At 39.5% G+C, this 19,857-nt stretch overlaps 1 protein-coding gene across 2 annotated transcripts in view; it reads left to right on the top strand.

The window, feature by feature from the left end:
• Positions 1 to 19,857, top strand: part of lrrc9 (leucine rich repeat containing 9) — a 182,687-nt gene that overhangs the window by 143,373 nt on the left and 19,457 nt on the right. For both annotated transcript variants that reach the window (XM_048599971.1, XM_048599972.1), the window contains 4 exons: positions 4,123 to 4,231; positions 5,903 to 6,042; positions 9,477 to 9,613; positions 11,616 to 11,833. In XM_048599971.1, the coding sequence (XP_048455928.1) occupies positions 4,123 to 4,231; positions 5,903 to 6,042; positions 9,477 to 9,613; positions 11,616 to 11,833 (604 nt within the window). The remainder of the gene's footprint in view (positions 1 to 4,122; positions 4,232 to 5,902; positions 6,043 to 9,476; positions 9,614 to 11,615; positions 11,834 to 19,857) is intronic.

Below are 19,857 nucleotides of genomic sequence, written 5' to 3'. Positions count from 1 at the left end.
TAGTGGGGATAGGCCCCATTGCTGATTGGAATGGTCGTCTAAGGACCAAAGTGAGCGTGAAAGAAGGCTTTTGGCATGTTCATTGTTCATATCATTGAGCATAAGAGTTGAGACGTCATGTTGCAGTTGTACGGGATGTTGGTGAGGCCACTTTAGGAGTACTGACTACTGTTCAGGTGGCCCTGCTGTAGAAAGGATATTATTAAATTGGAGAGGGTACAGAAACAATTTACAAGAATGTTAGCGTTTGAGTTATAATGAGAGGCTGGATAGGCTGGGACTTTTTTCACTGGAACATAGGAGTTTGAGTGGTTACTTTATAGAGGTTTATAAAATCATGAGTGGCATAGATAAGATGAATGGCAAATGTCATTTCCCTAGGGTCGGGGAGTTCAAAATTAGAGGGCATATTTTTCAAATGAGAGGAAAAAGATTTAAAAGGAACCTCAGGAGCAACTTTTTCACACAGTGGGTGGTTTATACATGGAATGACCTCCTACAGGAAGTGGTAGATGCAGGTACAGTTATGACATTTAAAAGACATTTGGATAGGTACATGAATAGGAAAAGTTTAGAAGGATATGGGCCAAAAAACAGGAAAATAGGAATAGTTTAGTTTGGGAAACTTGGTTGGCATGGACAAGTTTGAATGAAACATCTGTTTCCGTGCTGTATGACTCTATGACTGGGAAGGGCACTGTTTAGTCCACTGAAAGGTTAACCAGTAATTTCCCTATCTGGCAGAGGGCCGCCATTGCAGGTAAAACTCCAACTACTGCCTTGTGATTTAACATGCTTCCCTGCCCTGTCTCTATAGTGGTGGTAAATTCTGCAAATTATTTTTGAGATTTGTTTTAATTGTAAAGTAAATAGAATACACAGGAGATTTACAATTTTTGATTGCTTTTCTGACTGCCTTTCCCTTCCCCAACCCCACCCCCACCTCCACCTCCACCTCCACCTCTTTTCCAACCTGCCGCAGTGCCCTCTCCATCCTTTCCCATCCTTCTCCTTCCACTCCTCCCTACCATCCTCCCTTTTCCCCTTACCTCCCTTTCCCCCTTACGTCCTTGACCTCACTGAGTTACTCAAACCAAGGTTTCATTCCTCTTTATCTTGTACTTAATAATTTAATATCCAAACTGAAAGTTTTATTGCTAAAATGTATGAAACATTTTTATTCTTTCATGGCATGTGGGCATCACTGGCCTTGCCAGCTTTTAAATGTCCTTCACAAGGTGGTGGTGAGTAGCCACCTTGAATCACTGCATTCCCTGTAGTGTAGGTCTGCCCACAGTTCTGTTACGAAGGGAGTTTCGGGCTTTTGACCCAGCAAAACAAAAATAAAGGTTCCAAGTGTTTTATTCTAGACAGTATGTCCCTATCTCTAATTGATGTACTACAGTCTTTATGTAGCATGTTGGAACTAGAGGTAGATGAAATTCCATATATGGGTTTAAACAGCTCCTGATCCAAGTACAGGTATTTCTGCTGTAACATGTGTTTCGTTAAGCGAATTGGCTGTAACATGATTTATGAATTGTGGACGCTGTTTGGATAACACAAATATAGCAATTTGGCTATAACGCAATTTTCTGTAGCATAAGGTCGCACAAGAATGCAACTATCACGTTATAGGAGAACTACCTGAATCATCAAGGCATATATGAATGAAGAACAGAATAGATCATTCAGTCCCTCGAGCCTGCTCTGCCATTCAACAAGATCATGGCACCTCTGATTGTAACCTCAAATCTGTGTTCTGTATACTCCTGATAACCTTTCACCCTCTTAACACAAATCTGCCCATCTTTGCCTTAACAATACATGAGAACTCTGCTCCCACCACCTTTTCATGAAAAGCCAGACAATCCAAATATGAGGAGAGCCGTGTGAATCCATCAGTCTGTTATAATAGGAATATAGGAGTAATAGTTGGTGATTTAGCAGTTAAAACTGAAATGACTGCAGAGGCTTGTATCCTGTTACCAAGTCACCCTTTATTTACATTTCACAATACATGGGCTCTGACCAGCCAGCTGACAGCTAGTCTCTGGAATGAGGAGGCCTTCTGGATCTCCTGTTTATGTCTGTCAGCCAGGACTCCCTGATTGGCCCAGGTTAACAACCCCAATCAAGAGTCTTATAGTCAATGAGATCCACCTGGCCCTCATTCCAATCACTACAAACTCATTCACAGAGATTATGGTTGATCTGTAACCTGACTCTATACAGTTGGCTTTGTTCTATATCCCTTTGTGATACCTTTAGCTACCAAAAATGTATCCATCTCAAATCAATTATTAATTTTAAAATTACCATCAATTGCCACTTGCGATAATGAGTTCCAAATTTTTATTGTGCTTTACATAAAGAAATATGTTTTAATTTTACTGCTGAAAGGCACAGCTCTAATATTTGAACAGTACCTTCTAATCCTAGACTCTTCAACTCGTCACAATAGTTTCAACTAATCTATTCTATTTGTACAACAACAACAAGAACCTGTAGGTACCTTTTATATTTTAATCCGCTTTGTTCTCTTTAATATCTTGAAAACTTTGATCAAATCATTGCTCAATCATCTACCTTCCAGAGAATAAGTTCAAGTTTGTGTCATCTGTCTTTTAAAATTAACCGTTGAAATGCCATCGCTTTGGTAAATCTATACTCCTAGACCAATAATTCTTTCCTAATGCCCAAAAATGTAAGGCTTCAGTTTGCCCTCAGTCAATGATACATCAGACATTTTGAAGTTCAGACATGACACCATACTCAGCCTGCGACTGAACACATTAGCACCATTAAGTAGAAAAAAATAGGTCTCATGTATCATTAACATTGAATTGACAGGCTGCCAATGCTTCTTACATGGTTCATTGGCAACTTGCCTAAATGGAGTCTGAAAATGATTTGCCTATGATTCCCTTTAAAGACAGCTCATGCCTCTTAAATGAGTGACAAACATTTGTTGGTCGACAAGATAAACTGCCATTGTCAATTCAGACATACCTAAAACAACTGTTATGAGACCCGAAGATTTTCAGATACTATACGAAGGTGAGGTCAGTCTAGAAATTTGAAGGGCTGTTGGCAGTGAAACGTTGAAAACAGGTGGCCAGTTGGCAGATTAATGCTTAAAGGTTCAATGATCTTGCTACCTTTGCTGAAGTAGGATTCTGAACTACTGCTTGTCTAAGGTGCTAGGCTGTACAGCAATCCAGAGATTACTGGACAGTTTGCACAAAAATTATGTCCTTGAAGGTAGAACTTGGCAGCAGATGTACAACAATGCAAAAAAAAATGGCACCGTGCACTTAAATTAATAGACAATGTACAAGATTGCAAAAAAAAGGTATATTACTTCTAAACTAGATTTCATAATATTCTTTTCTGACTAGAACAAACAACTTCAGCACTTTTTATCCAAAGCCTTCTTAAAAGTAAATAGTATTAGCTTTTATTTTACCTGGCCCAAATGAAAAATATCAGGTTTTTGCAAGTGTTCAAATCAGAAAAAGATGTTGTTTTACTTCTTGTCCAGCTATAAGGTTGTCTGTAAATTTCATCAGTTATTATTGCCCTCCTCTCTTCAACAGCACTTTATCTGTCCACTGTAAGCAATGTTGTCAAGAGCCCTCTACAATTGAGTGTATAAGTACAAACGCTATTACAAAACAGTAATAAAACTAACACTCAAATTATTAAGACTACAAATAATTATGATTTAAAAAATCATGAACACTTCAGAAGGAGGATTAACATATAGCTAAAACTAGGAAATCGGTTGATCTGAAGTCTTACAGCATTCACCCTTTAAACGGCAATCATTACTATAACACTGAATAAGTTATTTTCATGTGTTGAAGAAAATGAGGTTAAAAGAATATGGAAACAAGATGGGTGGTGCATGAGATTAGCAAAGTTGCTAATAGGACCATTAACACCAACATGAATTAATTGGATAAAAAGGCTTTTGTAATTTTGTTGTAATTTTTGGATCATTTTATGCAAATGTCAAGAAATACAAAGATTCAATTGAAAAGTTAAAATGTAGCAGCAGTTGCAACACAAGTGCATAAATATCATTATTTAATGTCACTTATATATACATCTTGACAGATCTGTAGATCTTGGACCTTCTGGGAAATTTGCCCGTTTACAAAGAATCAATTTGGAACGCAATAATCTTACATCCTTCAGTGGTCTTGTCTATCTCCCTCGTGTCAAAGTGAGTTTTCTAAAAATATTTTTTTCTCTATTTGGATAATTTATTACATAGTAGTGATATTAATATACTGCCCAGTCACTTACTTTTCCTCATTATCCATATTAGGGTCTGTACATTTATTTATGTAAGGTACATAAATGACTTCGAGTTCTTTATGTGTTTAGCTATATTTACTGCAACTGTCATTACATTGGATTGCTCAACATATACATGAAGTTAGAACATATTGTTGCAGCATTTGAACACTTATAATGTCATAACATTCAAGGCAATGGGCCAAATGCTGGAAAATGGATTAGTGTAGATGGGTCAATGGGCCAAAGGGACTCTTCTATACTGTATGACTATTTCAATGGTAAGTAGGTACTAATCAAAATTTATAGGCTGGTGCAATAAATATCCATCCTTTAATCATATCAATGTGCTTATACTACTGATCATTTTAGCTGCTTTCCACAGAATACCCAAGGTGTGTTTTTTCTAGCAGACTGCCCAGCCCCACGGTTGCCAGAATTTCCTATCCTGAGCAATTAAAATGGTCTGTGGCGCTGCCCTCCAGTCAGACATAACATTGATGAAATGGAAATAACAGTTGTGTAGTAAACATCTAGAATTTGGATTTTCTTGCTACTGATAAAACAAATCCTCAGGAAGCAGGGACAGTTTAAAAAATAGATTCTTACCGTAGCAACATAGAAATTGGGATTGGGAATGGGTCATTCAGCCCGTCAGCCTGCTTTGCCATCCATTGTAATCATAGGTCTAGAACTCTGCTCCTGCTTTCTCCCCGTATCCTTTGATTGGTTTAGCACTAAGAACTATATCTAACTCCTTTTTGAAAAGATTCAAAACATTCACTGCTTTCTATGGCAGAGAATTCCACAGGCTCACCACTCTCTGTGTGAAGAAATTTATGTTTATCTCAGTCCTAAGTGGCTTATTCTGTATTTTTAGATTGTGACCCTTGGTTCTGAACTTGCCAGTCATCAGGAACATCCTTGCTGTGTTTACCCTGTCTTTAATCATATTTGGCGTGTTCAGGGGTACTATGAAAACTGTAGTTGGACATTCAGAGACCAACTGTAAAGCCATTTTCTTGCCCAGAAGAAAATATAAATTTTAAAAAATGGTAAAAGTTGGAAATGATAGCAACAGTGTGGTCTGAACTGGAATTCCATGTTAAGATATTCAAGACAATTTTGGCCACGTTCTGTCATATCCAAGTTGTACTGGCATTTCCTTCTGGGTGGGCACACCTGTATTGGAACAGGCAGCCAATGGTCCAATTGGAAAATGTGCTAGGGAGCTCTATCTCTCATCAACAGGTCTGCTTCTAGTACAGTTGCAGGGGCAACTCTGTAATCCCAAGGTTAGCGCTTAAAATACTAGAGTTACCAAAATAGGACCCAATAAAGCAGGTCTGCACTCATTTTTTGTGATGTTTTTCAATGGGAATGCGCATTTCGCAGAAAATAAACTAGGAAACCAATCTTATTATTGACTGACATACAAGTCATAGACATTTTTGTTCACTATCAAGTGTGTTCCTTGGTTCTCTTTGTACCTCCTAGAGACTGACTAAAAGAACAAGAATCTGATAAGTAAGTACAGTAACAAAACTGAAGTCTTGACAAATGGTAAAAGACAATTAATCTTTTGCTTAATATGAAGGTGCTTTACTTAAACCACAACCACATTGAGACCATTTTACCAAGACAAAAGCCTCAACTTCATTTGACCAATAGACAGATTCTTCAGCAGAAGGTCTCATCCAGTGGCTATGGACAGTCAGGACTTTCCAGGAGCAACAGGTATATGATTACAATCAATTTCCTATCACTATATACAAAATAGTCAACTGATTATTTTCCTTGTAATTCAACTCAAAAAAGATTGAATACTTTCCACTTCTCTCCTGTCAGTAACATCAAACATATGATAAGCCCTTCTTCAAGAGGGAGAGGATAGACCAGAGGCAATGGTGTAGTGGCAATGTCACTAGGCTAGCAAGCCAAAATCCCAGGCCAATGCTCTGGGGACATGGGTTTGAATCCCACTATGGCAGATGGTAAAATTTGAATTCATTAAACGTCTGGAATAAAGAACTGACCTAATGGTAACCATAAAACCACTGTTGATCATCGTAGAAACAAATCTGGTTCACTAATGACTTTTAGTAAGGAAATTGGCAATCTTTGCCATGTAATTCCAGACCTATAGCAATATGGTTGACTCTTAACTATCCTCTGGGCAATTTAGAATGGGCAATAAATGCTAGTCTAGCCAACAGTGCAAATTAATAAAAAAAACGTTACTCTCATTGACATCCCAACTCCCACCAAACTCCCTGAACAACCCCCCAAACCAGACTGACATCCCCTTCGACCCCAACCTACCTACTCCACCTGTCCCTTTAACCACTTTCTTAATCCACCTGCCATATCTACCCTACCTCTTTATACACCTACCTTCATAGCTCTTCGAAGGAACTTTGGTATATTTAAACCCTTTAATAAATCCAAGAAAATCAGCTAAGGCAGTAAAAATGAGGGTTACGTTCTGTGCAAATGGTCTTTGCTGCTCTCACTGAGGATTCCTGCACTGAATTAATGCTGAAGGATCTTCATCGGAAGATTCCTCAGGAAAATCAGAAAAGATGTGAAATTTTTTGTCTGACTGGGGTCAGAAACAAGGTTTCTCATTCTGATTGGAAGATTTGAGCATAATTTTAAAGACCGTTCACCCATCAAGTCTGTGCAGGTCAAAAACAACCACCGGACTGTCTAATCCCATTTTACAGCACTTGGCCCATAGTCTTGTAAATCTTGGCATCACAATTATATATCCAAATACTTCATAAATGTTATGATGGTTTCTACCATCCTTCCAGGCAGTGAGTTCCAAATTCCCACCACCCTAAGGTTAAAAACCTTTTCCCTTGATTCTCTTTAAAACCTCCTGACCCTTACCTTAAAACCATGCCCCCTGGTCCTTGATACCTCCACCAAGAGAAAAGTTTCTTCCTGTCTACCCTACCTATGCCCAACGTACTATTTTTTTAAACATCTCAATCATGCCTTTCCCCCCCAGTCTCCTCTGCTCCAAGGAAAATAACCCCAATCTAAACAGTCTTTCTTCCTATCTAAAACTTGCAGCCAAGGCAAAGTCCTGGTAAATCTCTTCTGCACCTTTCCAATGCGATTACATCCTTTCTATGATTTGGATGCCAGAACTGCACACAATCCTCTACCTGTAGCCTAATTAACATTTTATAGAGCTCCAACTTAACCTCCCTGCTTTAAACTCTGTGCCTCATCTCATAAAGGCAAGTATTCCACATGACTTCTTAACCACTTTATCTACTGATTGCTATCTTAAGTGGACATGCACACCAAGTTCTTCTGATCCATTGTGCTTCCCAGTATCCTAATGTTCATCACATATTCCCTTTCTTGTTTGTGTTGCCCAGGTGCACCACCTCACACTTATCCAGATTGAATTCCATTTGCTACTGATCAGCCCATCTGACCAACCTGTCCATACGCTCCTGTAATCTAAGGCTATCATCCACACTATTTACCACCACACCAATTTTGGGATCATCTGCAAACTTACTGATCACCTACATTCAAATCTAAATTATTTGTATACCACAAACAGCAAGGGCCCCGACACTGATTCCTACAGAAACTCACTGAAATAGCTTCCAGTCACAAAAACACCCCTCAACCATCATCTTCTGCTTCCTGTCACTCATTAATTCTGGATCCAATTAACCAAATTTCCTTGGACCCCATGGGCTGTTACCTTCACTATCATTCTCCCATGCAGGATCTTAGCAAAAGCCTTGCTGAAGTCTAAGTCGATTATGTTGAAAGCATTGCCCTCATCTACAACCTGGTTACCTCTGAAAATTTCAATTAAGTTGTTCAGACATGACTTCCCCATAACAGAACTTACTAACTTGATTAATCTCTGCCTCTCCAAGTGCACATTAATTCTGTCCCTCAGAATTGCTTCCAATAGTTTCCCCACTACTGTGGTTATACTGATTAGCCTGTAATTTCCTGGTTTATCCCTCATTCCCTTCTTAAATAATAGTGTTATCATCTGGAAACATGACTTAACATCTCACTACAGCAGCTGGGGAATTTAAATTCAGTTAATTAGTTAAATCTGCAATAAAATGCTAGTATCAGGAGTGGAGAGTTGTAAAATAAGCCAACTGGTTTATTAATATACTTTTCTGATGTCTTTGTCCTGTCCAGTTCAAGTGTAACTCCAAACCCACAATAAAGACTTAAATAGACCCAGAATCATCTAGCAGGCCATGTCATTTCCAACAAAGTGATTGATGTCATCTTTTCGAGGGCAGTTCAGATGTATATTAAATGCTGGCGAAACCAGTGATGCCCAGATCCTGTGAATGAATAAGAAAAACTAATGGAACTAACAATCCTGGAACTTGCTGTTTAGGTGCTTTTATCCACCCTTATAATAACATATTTACTTCACCTAAGAACAGGTGATTCAGACCTTCAAGATTGCTCCACCTTGCAATAAGATCATGACCAATCTTCTATTTTAATCTAATCTTCCTGCATTTATACACGTATTCTTTGGTGGTTTTAAAATGTAGGAATCTCCAAACCTAATACTCAATACTGAACCTGCACAGCCATCTAGGTTGGTGTTCCTAAGATTCACCAACCCTCCACCACCCCTCTCCAACTCCCTGAGTAAAGAATTCCTCCTTATCCCAGCTGTAAAGGGTTTACATCTTATTCTGAGACTGTGTACTGCGGTTCTAGAACCACACTCAGACACAGAAAACATTCTAGAAGAATTTTATATGTTTTAATAAGTCACCTTTCATTCTTCTAAACTCCAGAGAATATAGATCCAGTCTATTCAATCTTTGCTCTTGGTCTCAGCAAAGCTCTATGCAATTGCAGTTAGACATTTGTACACCTATACTCATTCCCTATAGTATAGACCTATTTGCCTTCTTAATTACTTGCTGTACTTATTAAGTTTCAGTGACTCTTGAACTTGGACATCTACGTCCCTTTGAAGTTAAACAAGTCCCAGCCTTAACCATTTAAGAAATATTCTAATTTTTTTGTTCTCCAAAATTATGTTCCATAGAAATGCACAATTATGAATTTTACTGCTTTTTAAATAACAGGTTCCAACAAAAAATTATTTTCTTGCATGATTCACCATTGTGTTTCCCTTCTGACAGCAGAGATGCAAGCTATGAAAACCTTCCTCCCATTATGGAAAGCTTAGAAGTACTTCACTTAGGCTACAATGGCATCTCTAGCCTGGTTCAGCTGCAGTTAAATAGACTCATAAATTTGAGAGTATTGTGTTTAGAAGGTAAGTGGTAACCTACACATGCTTAACCAACAAATGAGAGTGAAAACAAATTTACTTCTGTACTTTTCAGATGAGGCAGAAAGCTGCAGTTGTGGTATCTGGCAAAGTACATCGTGAAATCTTTGTCTCTGACATTACATGGTTTCCTAAGATAATTAATATGTTGTTCACAGCCAAAATGTGGTCCTCAAGTATCCACAGTCTAAAGCCTAAGCAGTTTACTCTGAGTGTGGGATCAAGGAGCCCTAACAAAACTGGAACCAATGGTTATCAGGGGGCAAACTCTCCAGTGGTTAGAGTCATACCTGACACATAGGAAGATGATCATGGTTGTTGGAGGTCAGTCATCTCAGTTCCAGGACATCTCTGCAGGAATTCCTCAGGGTAGTGTCCTAGACCCAACCATCTTCAGCTGCTTCATCAATGACCTTCCCTCCAACACAAGGTCAGAAGTGGAGATGTTTACCAATGATTGTACAATGTTCAGCACCATTCATGACTCCTCAGACACTGAAATAGTCCATGTCCAAATGCAACAAGATCTGGCCAAATTCCAGGCTTGGGCTAACAAGTGGCAAGTAACATTCGCACAACACAAACACCAGGCTATGACCATCACAAATAAGAGACAATCTAACCACTACCCCTTGACATTCAACAGTGTTACTATCACTGACTCCCCACTGTCAACACTCTGGGCATTATCATTGATCAGAAGCTCAACTGGACTCACCACATAAACACAGTGGCTACAAGAGCAGGTCAGAGGCTAGGAATACTGCAGCGAGTAAGTCACTTCCTGATACCTGAAAGGCTGACCACCATCTGCAAGGCACAAGTTAGGAGTGTGATGGAATACTCCCCACTTGCCTGGATGAGTGCAGCCCCAACAGCAATCAAGAAGCTTGACACTATCCAGGACAAAGCAGCCCGCTTGCTTGGCACTACATCCGCAAGCATCCACTCCATACACCACCGACACTCAGTAGCAGCCATGCGTACCATCTACAAGGTGCACTGCAGAAATTCGCCAAAGATCCTTAGACAGCACCTTCCAAACCCACGACCACTTCCATCTAGAAGGACAAGGGCAGCACATATATGGGAACACCACCACCTTCAAGTTCCCCTCCAAGCCACTCACTATTCTGACTTGGAAATATATCGCCATTCCTTCACTGTCGCTGGGTCCAAACCTAGAATTCCCTCCCTAATGGCATTGTGGGTCAACTCACAGTAGGAGGACTGCGGCAGTTCAAGAAGGCAGCTCACCACCACCTTCTCAAGGACAACTAGGCTTGGGCAAGAAATGCTGGCCAGCTAGCGATGACCACATCCCACAAGAAAATAAACTTATGACTATGGGCTGAATTTTAGTAGAAATTGACTATTGTCAATTTTGGTAAGTTTCGTGGAGGGTTTTTCTCCACAAGGCCTATTGGGATTTCTCACTCTAAGTTCATAAATTCGCCTCATTTACTATACATTATATCCCATGGTACCCTACTTGTATTTTCCACTCAGCACAGGCAAAAGTTCTCGCCATTGCCAGGATCTCTTGTGATCCCTGGGGCAAGCATCATCTTTGAAGTCCAACCATATCCACAACCTTCCTCTTATTTCTATTTCTCTGTCACACAGCCAGTAGTGCAACCTTGGAAAATTCCAGTTTAGCTTGCAAAGACAATCAAGTAAGCTCCAGGAATCTGCACTATTAAATAAGACTAGTTCACCACATAATTCAAGATGTTTTACCCTTGTCCAGTTCCTTTTTGAACAACTGTAAAAATTCTGTACTCGCTGCATGGTCTTGCAAGAGAAAAGTGTAAATGATCTGAAATGTCCCCATCAAAAGTTATCAATTGGAGAAATGGATTGACTAAACTTGGTCCATCCTACCTCCTTGATTCTGAAGAAATAAAATTTTAGTTAAGTGGATGTACTCATTTTTATATGTACAGTATATGTACTATTTGAGTCATTGTAATTCTTTACATTATAGGCAATTTTATTAGTCAGATTGAGGGGCTTGATCGCCTTCAGTACCTTGTTGAATTATCATTGGAGCGAAACAGAGTCCGAATGATCCATGAGAACTCCTTTTTGGGCCAAACCTCTCTCATTGAGCTCCACCTAGAGGAGAATAGGATGCGTGATCTTAACAACCTATATCCACTGGTAAAACTACAGCGACTTTTCCTTGGTGTAAACAAAATCCAGGTAAAGAAATGATTTGTGAGAAAATAGTGCAGTTTGTGACCTCAGGACAAATTAAAGCACTTTACAATACATTAAATGCTTTTTTAAAGGGTCTTAGTTGATATTAATGAAAATACAGCTTTAAAAGTCCATTAAGGTCTCACAGTAACAATGATCAGGTGACCTATTTTAGCGATCTTATCTGTTATTGTAGTCCAGGTGCCAATAAGAGCTTCCCAGTTCCTCTTCAGTTTGAGCTATGGGATATTTTATATGAGCTGAGAGGGCAAATCATTAAGCCGTGGTTTAATGTCATAACTGAAAGGTGGAAGCTCTAACAGTGCAATATGACCATTCTATAGATCTTTATGTAAATTCAAAATCTGCAAGATTACTCCTGTTTCTCTCTCCATAAATTACACCAGACCTCCTGAGTATTTTCAGCCTCGACAGTTTTTATTCATTTTTGGCAAAATTATGGAAGATTAGTTTGTTTATATTACACCAGAAACAAAATAAATTTCTTTTTCACTGTAGGAACTATTATATTTACTTCTATTTTGAAAAAAAAATGGTCAGAAATAATTGTCCTGATTATCTTGCAATGCATTGGATAATTTTAGTTTAGGATGTATAGAACATAGAACAGTACAGCACTGTACAGGCCCTTCGGCCCATGATGTTGTGCCGACCTATTATCCTACTAAGATCAGTCTACCCTGCATACCCTACGTTTTACTATCCTCCAAGTGCCTATCCAGGAGTCGCTTAAAAATCTCTCAAGTTTCTGACTCCACTACCACTGCCAGCAGTGCATTTCACACGCCCGCCACTCTGTGTGAAGAACCTACCTCTGACATCTCCCCTAAAATTGTATGTATTGTTTTGGTATGTTAGTATAATGTGAAACATCTTAAATTTATTACACGGATCACCAGGTCATAAATAGGGGTGAGGGAATGGCATTCACCCCTCTTTCCCCAAATCGACCTCCCACCCTTCCATCACGAATGTCACCAAGCCCACTCCACCATTCAGTAAGATCATGGCTAATCTGGTTGGATCTTGCCTGGTATGGCAACTGCTCTGCCCAGGACTGTAAGAAACTACAGAAGTTTCTGTACAGCCCAGACCATCACGGAAGCCAACCTTCCATCACGGACTCCATTTACGTGGCTCGCTGCCGCGAAAAGGCTGCCAACATCATCAATGACCCATTGCACCCCAGTAATGATCTCCTACAACCTCTGCCATCAGGCAGAAGATACAGAAGCCTGAACACATGCACGAGCAGGTTCAGGAACAGTTTCTTCCCGGCCGTTATTAGACTGATGAATGGACTCTCTAGCCTCAAATAATGACTGATCTTGCTAATGTGATCTTGCCTAGCATATGCCCTGTGCAATTTAACCTGTACCTCTGTGTAAGTCGTTTTGATCTGTGCCTCCTTGCTTACTATGATCTGTCTGTACTGCTGGTAAACAAAACTTTTCACTATACTTCGGTACACATGACAATAAATCAATCAATCAATAAATTTAGATCCAATTTCTTGCCTATCCTCCATCACCCTTAATTCCCTTGTCAATCAAAAAGCTAATGATAAGTCACCATCAAGAACTGCTGTAATCCATGTGCTGTAGTTACACACACAACTCTGAGATGGGAGTTCCAGGATTTGGATCCAGCGATAAGGAACAATGACATACCCTGTAGCTCCAAGTCAGGATGATGTGTGGCTTGGAGTGGAACCTGTAGGTAGTGGTGTTCCCATGCATCTGTTGCTCTGGTCTGTCTAGATGGTAGGGTAGTGTGTGTGGAGAGTTCTATGAAAGAAATCTAGGTGAGTTGCTGTGCCTTGTAGATGGTACACACTGTTGTTCCTCTGCATTGGTGATAGTGAATGTTTGACGTACTGGATGAGGTGTCAAACAGTGTGCTTGAATTTTATTAGAGACAAAAAAAAGCTGCACATGCTAGAATCCAAGGTAGACAAACAGGAGACTGGAGAGCACAGCAGGCCAGGCAGCATCTAGAGGTAAGGAGAAGTCAACGTTTCGGGTAATACCCAAAATGTTCACCTCTCCTTTATTCCAAATGCTGCCTGGCTTGCTTCCAGCCTCCTGTTTGTCTGCTTGAATTTAGTGTTGAACTTCTTGAAAGTTTTTGGAGCTGAGTGCATCCAGGCAAATGAGAGTATTCCATCATACTTCTGCCTTTTGGATTCTAAACAATCTTTGGTGAATCAGAACATGGGTTATTCCCTGCAAAATTCCTAACCTCTTACATTTGAATATTTTCAGTGACGTAGCCTCCACTGCTGTCTGAAAATGAATTCCGAAGACTAATGACCCCCTAAGAGAAGAAACTCCTCCTCATCTCTGTTGTAAATTAGTGAACCCTTTTAAATTGTGTCTTCTAGTTCTGTATTCTCTCATGAGAGGAAATCTTCCCCCTAGCTTATACCCAATACACAGAATCTTATACATTTTAATAAGATCACATCTCATTCTTCTCCAACGAGTTTGGTCTACCCTATTCAACTTTTCCTCATAAGACAACCCTTAATCCCAGGAATCAATTTACTGAATCTTTTCTGAACTGCTTTCGATGCAAATTGATCCCTCTTTTAAGTTAGGAGAATCAAGCTGTACACGGTATTCCATGTGCTGTTTCACCATTGCCTTTTATAGCTGCATCAAGACTTCCCTACTTTTACACTCCATCTCCATTGTGAAAAAGGCTAACATTTCACTTGCCTTCATAAATAGTTTCTGTACCTATATACTGGCATTTCATGATTCATGTTCAAGTCATATCCAGATCTGTACTCAAGCATTCTGCAATTTCTCCTCATTCAAATAATATTGTGTTTTTCTGTTCTATGTGCTAAAGTGGACAACTTCACATCATTCCACATTATACTTCATTTGCCAGATTTTTTTTGCCCACTCACTTAACCTATCCCTTTGCAGACTCTTTGTATCCTCACAACTTGCTTCCCTACCTGTAGTTGAATTAGCAACATATTTAGCTACAAATTTACTTTTATCCAAGTCATGAATAGAGGTTATAAAAATTGAGTTCCAGCATTGAAGCCTGTGGTACTTTTCTGGTTATAGTTGCTGACCTGAAAATGATTCATTTATTCTGGTTGTCTGTTTCCTGTTAGTTACACAATCTTTTATCCATGCTAGCATATAATTCCCAATACCATGAGCTCTTATCTTGTGCAGTAAGCTTTTATTTGGCAAGACTGAAAGACTGTTTTTGCCAGTGTTTACATGTGTGCTTTCATGTTTATAACTAGCATTCTCTCGTACTCCTTAATTCCTCCCTTTTTGTATTACATTTTTAGATCATCCTTTGCTGGTTTCTAAAATTTTCCCAATCTTCTGAGCTACTACTAATCTTTCCAGCACTGTACATCATCTCCTTCAATTTGGTACTATCCTTAACTTCCTTAGTTAGCCATAATGGGCAGCGTGGTGCCTCAGCGTCAGGCAATGCTGCCTCTCAGCACCAAGGACCTGGGTTCGATTCCAGTCTTGGGTGACTGTGTAGAGTTTGTCCTTCTCCCCATGTATGCCTGGGTTTCTGCCAGATTTCCGGTTTCCTTCCATAGTCCAAAAATGTGCAAGTTGAGTGGATTAGCCATGGTAAGTGCAGGATTATGGGGATAGGGTAGCATGCTGGGTTTGGGTGAGATGCTGTTCGGAAGATCGTTGTAGACTCAATGGGCCAAACCACCCATAATTTGTGCCTAACCGCTGTAGGGATTCTATGCATATCCTCATAATGCATTAATTCTCAATGGTGAGTGAGTTTTTTTTAATCAGAGGATTTAAAGCTGCCTGTTGGACTACTTGTGCTAAATGATTGATTTTATTTAAGATTTATAATGTTTGATATTTTAATTTTGCATGCTTAGTATTAATTCTTTGGGTAAGTGGGGGTAATTTATTTTACATATAAGGTGCTATTGAAAGCTGATTCTTTTTGGGCTTGATGTCATTGAGGGCATTCAAGAGACACAGAATTAGATGGCTAGTAGATTTAGAGAAGTGATTACACAGCAGGATCAGTCAGGAAGATGGATGTTCTGTGGCTGTTCCTCTCTCAAACAGATATTCAGTTTTGGGTACTTTCAAAAGGGACAGTCTCTCAGAAGAAAATGAAAGAAACTGTCAGATCTTGGACACTAAGACTGAATCATATTAGGCAGGGTTTGACAAAATTTAAAAGAATAATTGTTGTATGGGACTCTCCTGTGAATCTAGGATAGTTTGTTGCTTTCCTGGTGCCAGGATTAAGGATGTCTCAAAACATTTGAAGCATATTGTTAAAGGGGAGAATGAGAAGCTGGAAGTTGTTGGACATGTTGGTAGGAATTACATAGTTAGGGAAAAGATTAAGGCTTTACAGCGTGGATATAAGAGGTTAAGTAGAAGATTAACAAACAACCTCAAAAGTAATAATCTCTGGTTTACTCCTGGTGCCAAGCTCGAACGAGGGAAGGAATAAAAGGATGATGGGGATAAATCAAGGCTGAAGAGGTTGTGTAATGTTCACGGATTTAGTTTCTTGGATTATTGGTATCTCCTCTGGGGCAGAAAAGACATGTTCAAAAAGGATGGGTTTCACCTGAACTGGAAAGCTGGGAGATTTGCTAGGTCTATTAAGAGAGACTATAAACTATTAGAGAGGGGGAAATGGAGGGATCCTAAATCGCTGAGTAAATTAGAAAAGACAGACAACAGCAAAGAATGAAGTAACTCTGAAATATTAAACTGCTTTTGTTTCAATGCAACAGGTCTTTCAGGTAAGGCCGATAAACGCAGGGCATGTTTGGGAACATGGGATTGCTATTACAGAAACTTGGCTGAGGGACGGACAGAAGTAGCAGCTCAATGTTCTGGGTTTCAGACGCTATCAGAAGATTAGAAAAGGAGCCAAAACAGAAGGGGAGGTGGCGTTTTTGATTAAGGAAAACATTACTGTTGTAACTAGAGAAGATATTTCTAAAAAATCAACCAGTGAAAATATGTTTGTTGAAATTAGAAATAAGAAAGAAACAGCATCCACAGTTCTTTTGGTTTTTAATAAGAAAGGAATGTCTACTTTGATGGGATTGTATTATAGCCCCCCACCCCTAATAGTAAGAGGGAAATTGAGGAACAGATATGTAGAGAGATCTCAGATATACGTAAGAATAATAAGGTTGTAATAGTGGGTGATTTTAATTGTTCAAACATTGTTTGGGACTACCATAATAGTAAAGGTTTGAATGGTGAAGAACTTATTAAAAGTGTTCAAGAAAAATTTCTTTATCAATATGTAAATGTTCCTGCTAGAGAAGAAGCAAAACTTGACCTTCTGTTGGGTAATGAAGCTGGGCAAGTGACTGAAGTGATAGTAGGGGAACATTTGGGTCTAGTTGATCATAATTCTATTCGTTTTAAAATAGTTATGGAAAAGGATAAGCTGTTCATAAAAGTTAAAGTTTTTAATTGGAGTAAGGCAAATTTTAATGGTAAGAGACAAGAACTTTCAAAAGTTGAATGGCGTAGACTGTTTGCAGATAGACATCTGATAAGTGGGAGGCTTTTAAAAGAGTGACTTCAAGAGTTCAGATTCATTATGTTCCTGTTAGATCGTATATTACATATAAACAACTGAATTCAAATGAATCTCTTGAATAGTATAAAGAGTGCAGGGGCATTCTTAAGAGGGAGATCAGGAAGGCAAAGAGATAATATGAGATAGCCTTGGCAGATAAGGTTAAGAATAATCCAAAGAGATTCTACAAGTACATTAAGAGCAAGACAGCAACTAGACAGAGAGTTGAGCCCCTCAGAGACCAAAGAAGTTGTCTTTGTGCTGAACCTCAGAAGATGGGAGAGATATTAAATGAATATTTCACGTCAGTTCTTTTTTTTACAGTGGAGAAAGATATGGAGACTAGACAACTCAGGGAAATAAATATTGATGTTTTTGGATAAATCTCCAGGACCTGATCTAGTGTATCCCAGGACTTAGTGGGATGTTAGGGAGGAAATTGCGGGGACGCTTACAGAAATATTTGTATCATCTATAACTACGGGTGAGGTGCCAGATGACTGACGAGTGGCTAATGTTGTGCTTTTGTTTAAGAAGGGATGTAAGAAGGAGGCTGGGAACTATAGACCTGTGAGTCTGACTTTGGTGGTTGGTAAGTTGTTGAAGATGATTCTGAAAGGTAGGATTTATATGCATTTGGAGAGGCAAGGAATGATTAGGGATAGTCAGCATGGTTTTGTGTTAGGGAAAGTTTTTGAGGAAGTAACCAAGAAGATTGGTGAGGGCAGAGCAGTAAACGTTATTTACTTGGACTTTAGTAAAGCCTTTGATAAGTTTCCACATGCTAGACAAATTGACAAAGTTAGATCACATGGGATTCAGGGTGAGCTTGCCAATTGGATACAAACTTGGCTTAATGGCGGGAGACAGCGTGTGGTGATGGAGGGTTGTTTTTCGGACTGGAGGCCTATTACCAGTGGTGTTCCATGGGGATCGGTGCTGGGTCCATTTTTGTTTGTCATTTATATTAATGATTTAGATGAGAATATAGAAGGCATGGTTAGTAAGTTTGCGGATGACACCAAAATTGGTGATATAGTGGACAGTGAAAAAAGTTACCTAAAATGACAAAGAGATCTTGATGAATTGGGTAGATGGGCTGTGGAGTGGCAGACTGAGTTTGATTTGGATTTAAATGCAAGGTATTGTAGTTTAGTAAAACAAATAAGGGCAGGACATATACATTTAAAATTAGGGCTTTGGATAGTGTTGTAGAACAGAGCCCTAGGGGTTCAGCTCCATAATTCTTTTGAAGTTTGCGTCGCATGTAGACAGAGTGGTTAAGAAGGCGTTTAGCACCCTGAAACCTTTGAGTTGGGATGTCATGTTGAGTTTGTACAGGACATTGATGAGGCCTGTCTGGAGTGCTGTGCACAGTTCTGGTCGCCCCGTTATAGGAATGATATTATTAAGCTGGAGAGGATTCAGAAAAGATTTACCAGGATGTTGCCAGCAATGAAGGGTTTGAGTTATAAGGGGAGGCTTGATAGGCTGGGACTTTTTTTCACTGAAATGTAGGAGGCTGAGGGGTGACCTTATAGAGGCCTATAAAATCATGAGGGGTATAGATAAGGTGAATGGCAGGTGGCTTTTCCATAGGGTGGGGGATTTCAAGACTAGGGGCCATATTTTTAAGGTGATAGGAGAAAAATTTTAAAAAGACATGAAGGGCAACTTTTTACACAGAGTGGTTTGTGTGTGGATTGAACTTCCAGATGAAGTAGTGGATTCGGGTACAGTTCCAACATTTAAAAGACACTTGGATAAATACATGAATAAGAAATGTTTGGAGGGATATGGGCTAAGCGCAGGCAGGTGGGACTAGTTTACTTTTGGATTATGGTTGGCATGGACTAGTTGGACTGGAGTCTGTTTCCGTGCTGTATGACTCCAAGTCTTAATGAATATATCTTTCGTGTTATTAAAAGAAGACAATTTGTCAAAGCTTTTTGTCTTGCACTTATCAGGACAATTCGCAAAGATGCAAATAAAAGGGAAAAACAAAATTTATGCTGCTTGAAAGAAAAGTGCTGACTGGTTGGCAAGTGGACTCTCTCATGGAGAATGCAACAGTTAATGATGATTAACTGTTAACTGCCAGGCTTTGTTTAGATTTCAAACCAGGCAGGTTTACTCTGATGGAGACAAAAAAAACTGCAGATGCTGGAATCCAAGGTAGACAAACAGGAGCCTGGAAGAACACAGCAGGCCAGGCTGCATCTGGAGGAAAGGAGCAGTCAACGTTTTGGGTATTCCTGAAGTCCTAAAGAAGGGTATTACCCGAAACATTGACTGCTCCTTTCCTCCAGATGCTGCCTTCCAGCAGTGTTCTTCCAGCTTCCTGTTTGTTTACTCTGACTGGTCAGGGCATTGTCTTGAGAAATGAACCAGCAAATGGCTGCCAACTATTTTGATGAATTGAAACA

Source organism: Rhincodon typus, chromosome 8 (genome assembly GCF_021869965.1).
Source record: "Rhincodon typus isolate 14 chromosome 8, sRhiTyp1.1, whole genome shotgun sequence".
In the NCBI taxonomy this organism is placed as follows: Eukaryota; Metazoa; Chordata; class Chondrichthyes; order Orectolobiformes; family Rhincodontidae; genus Rhincodon; species Rhincodon typus.
The sequence above is the reverse complement of the archived record's forward strand: the minus strand, read 5'-3'. Positions and strand labels throughout refer to the sequence as shown.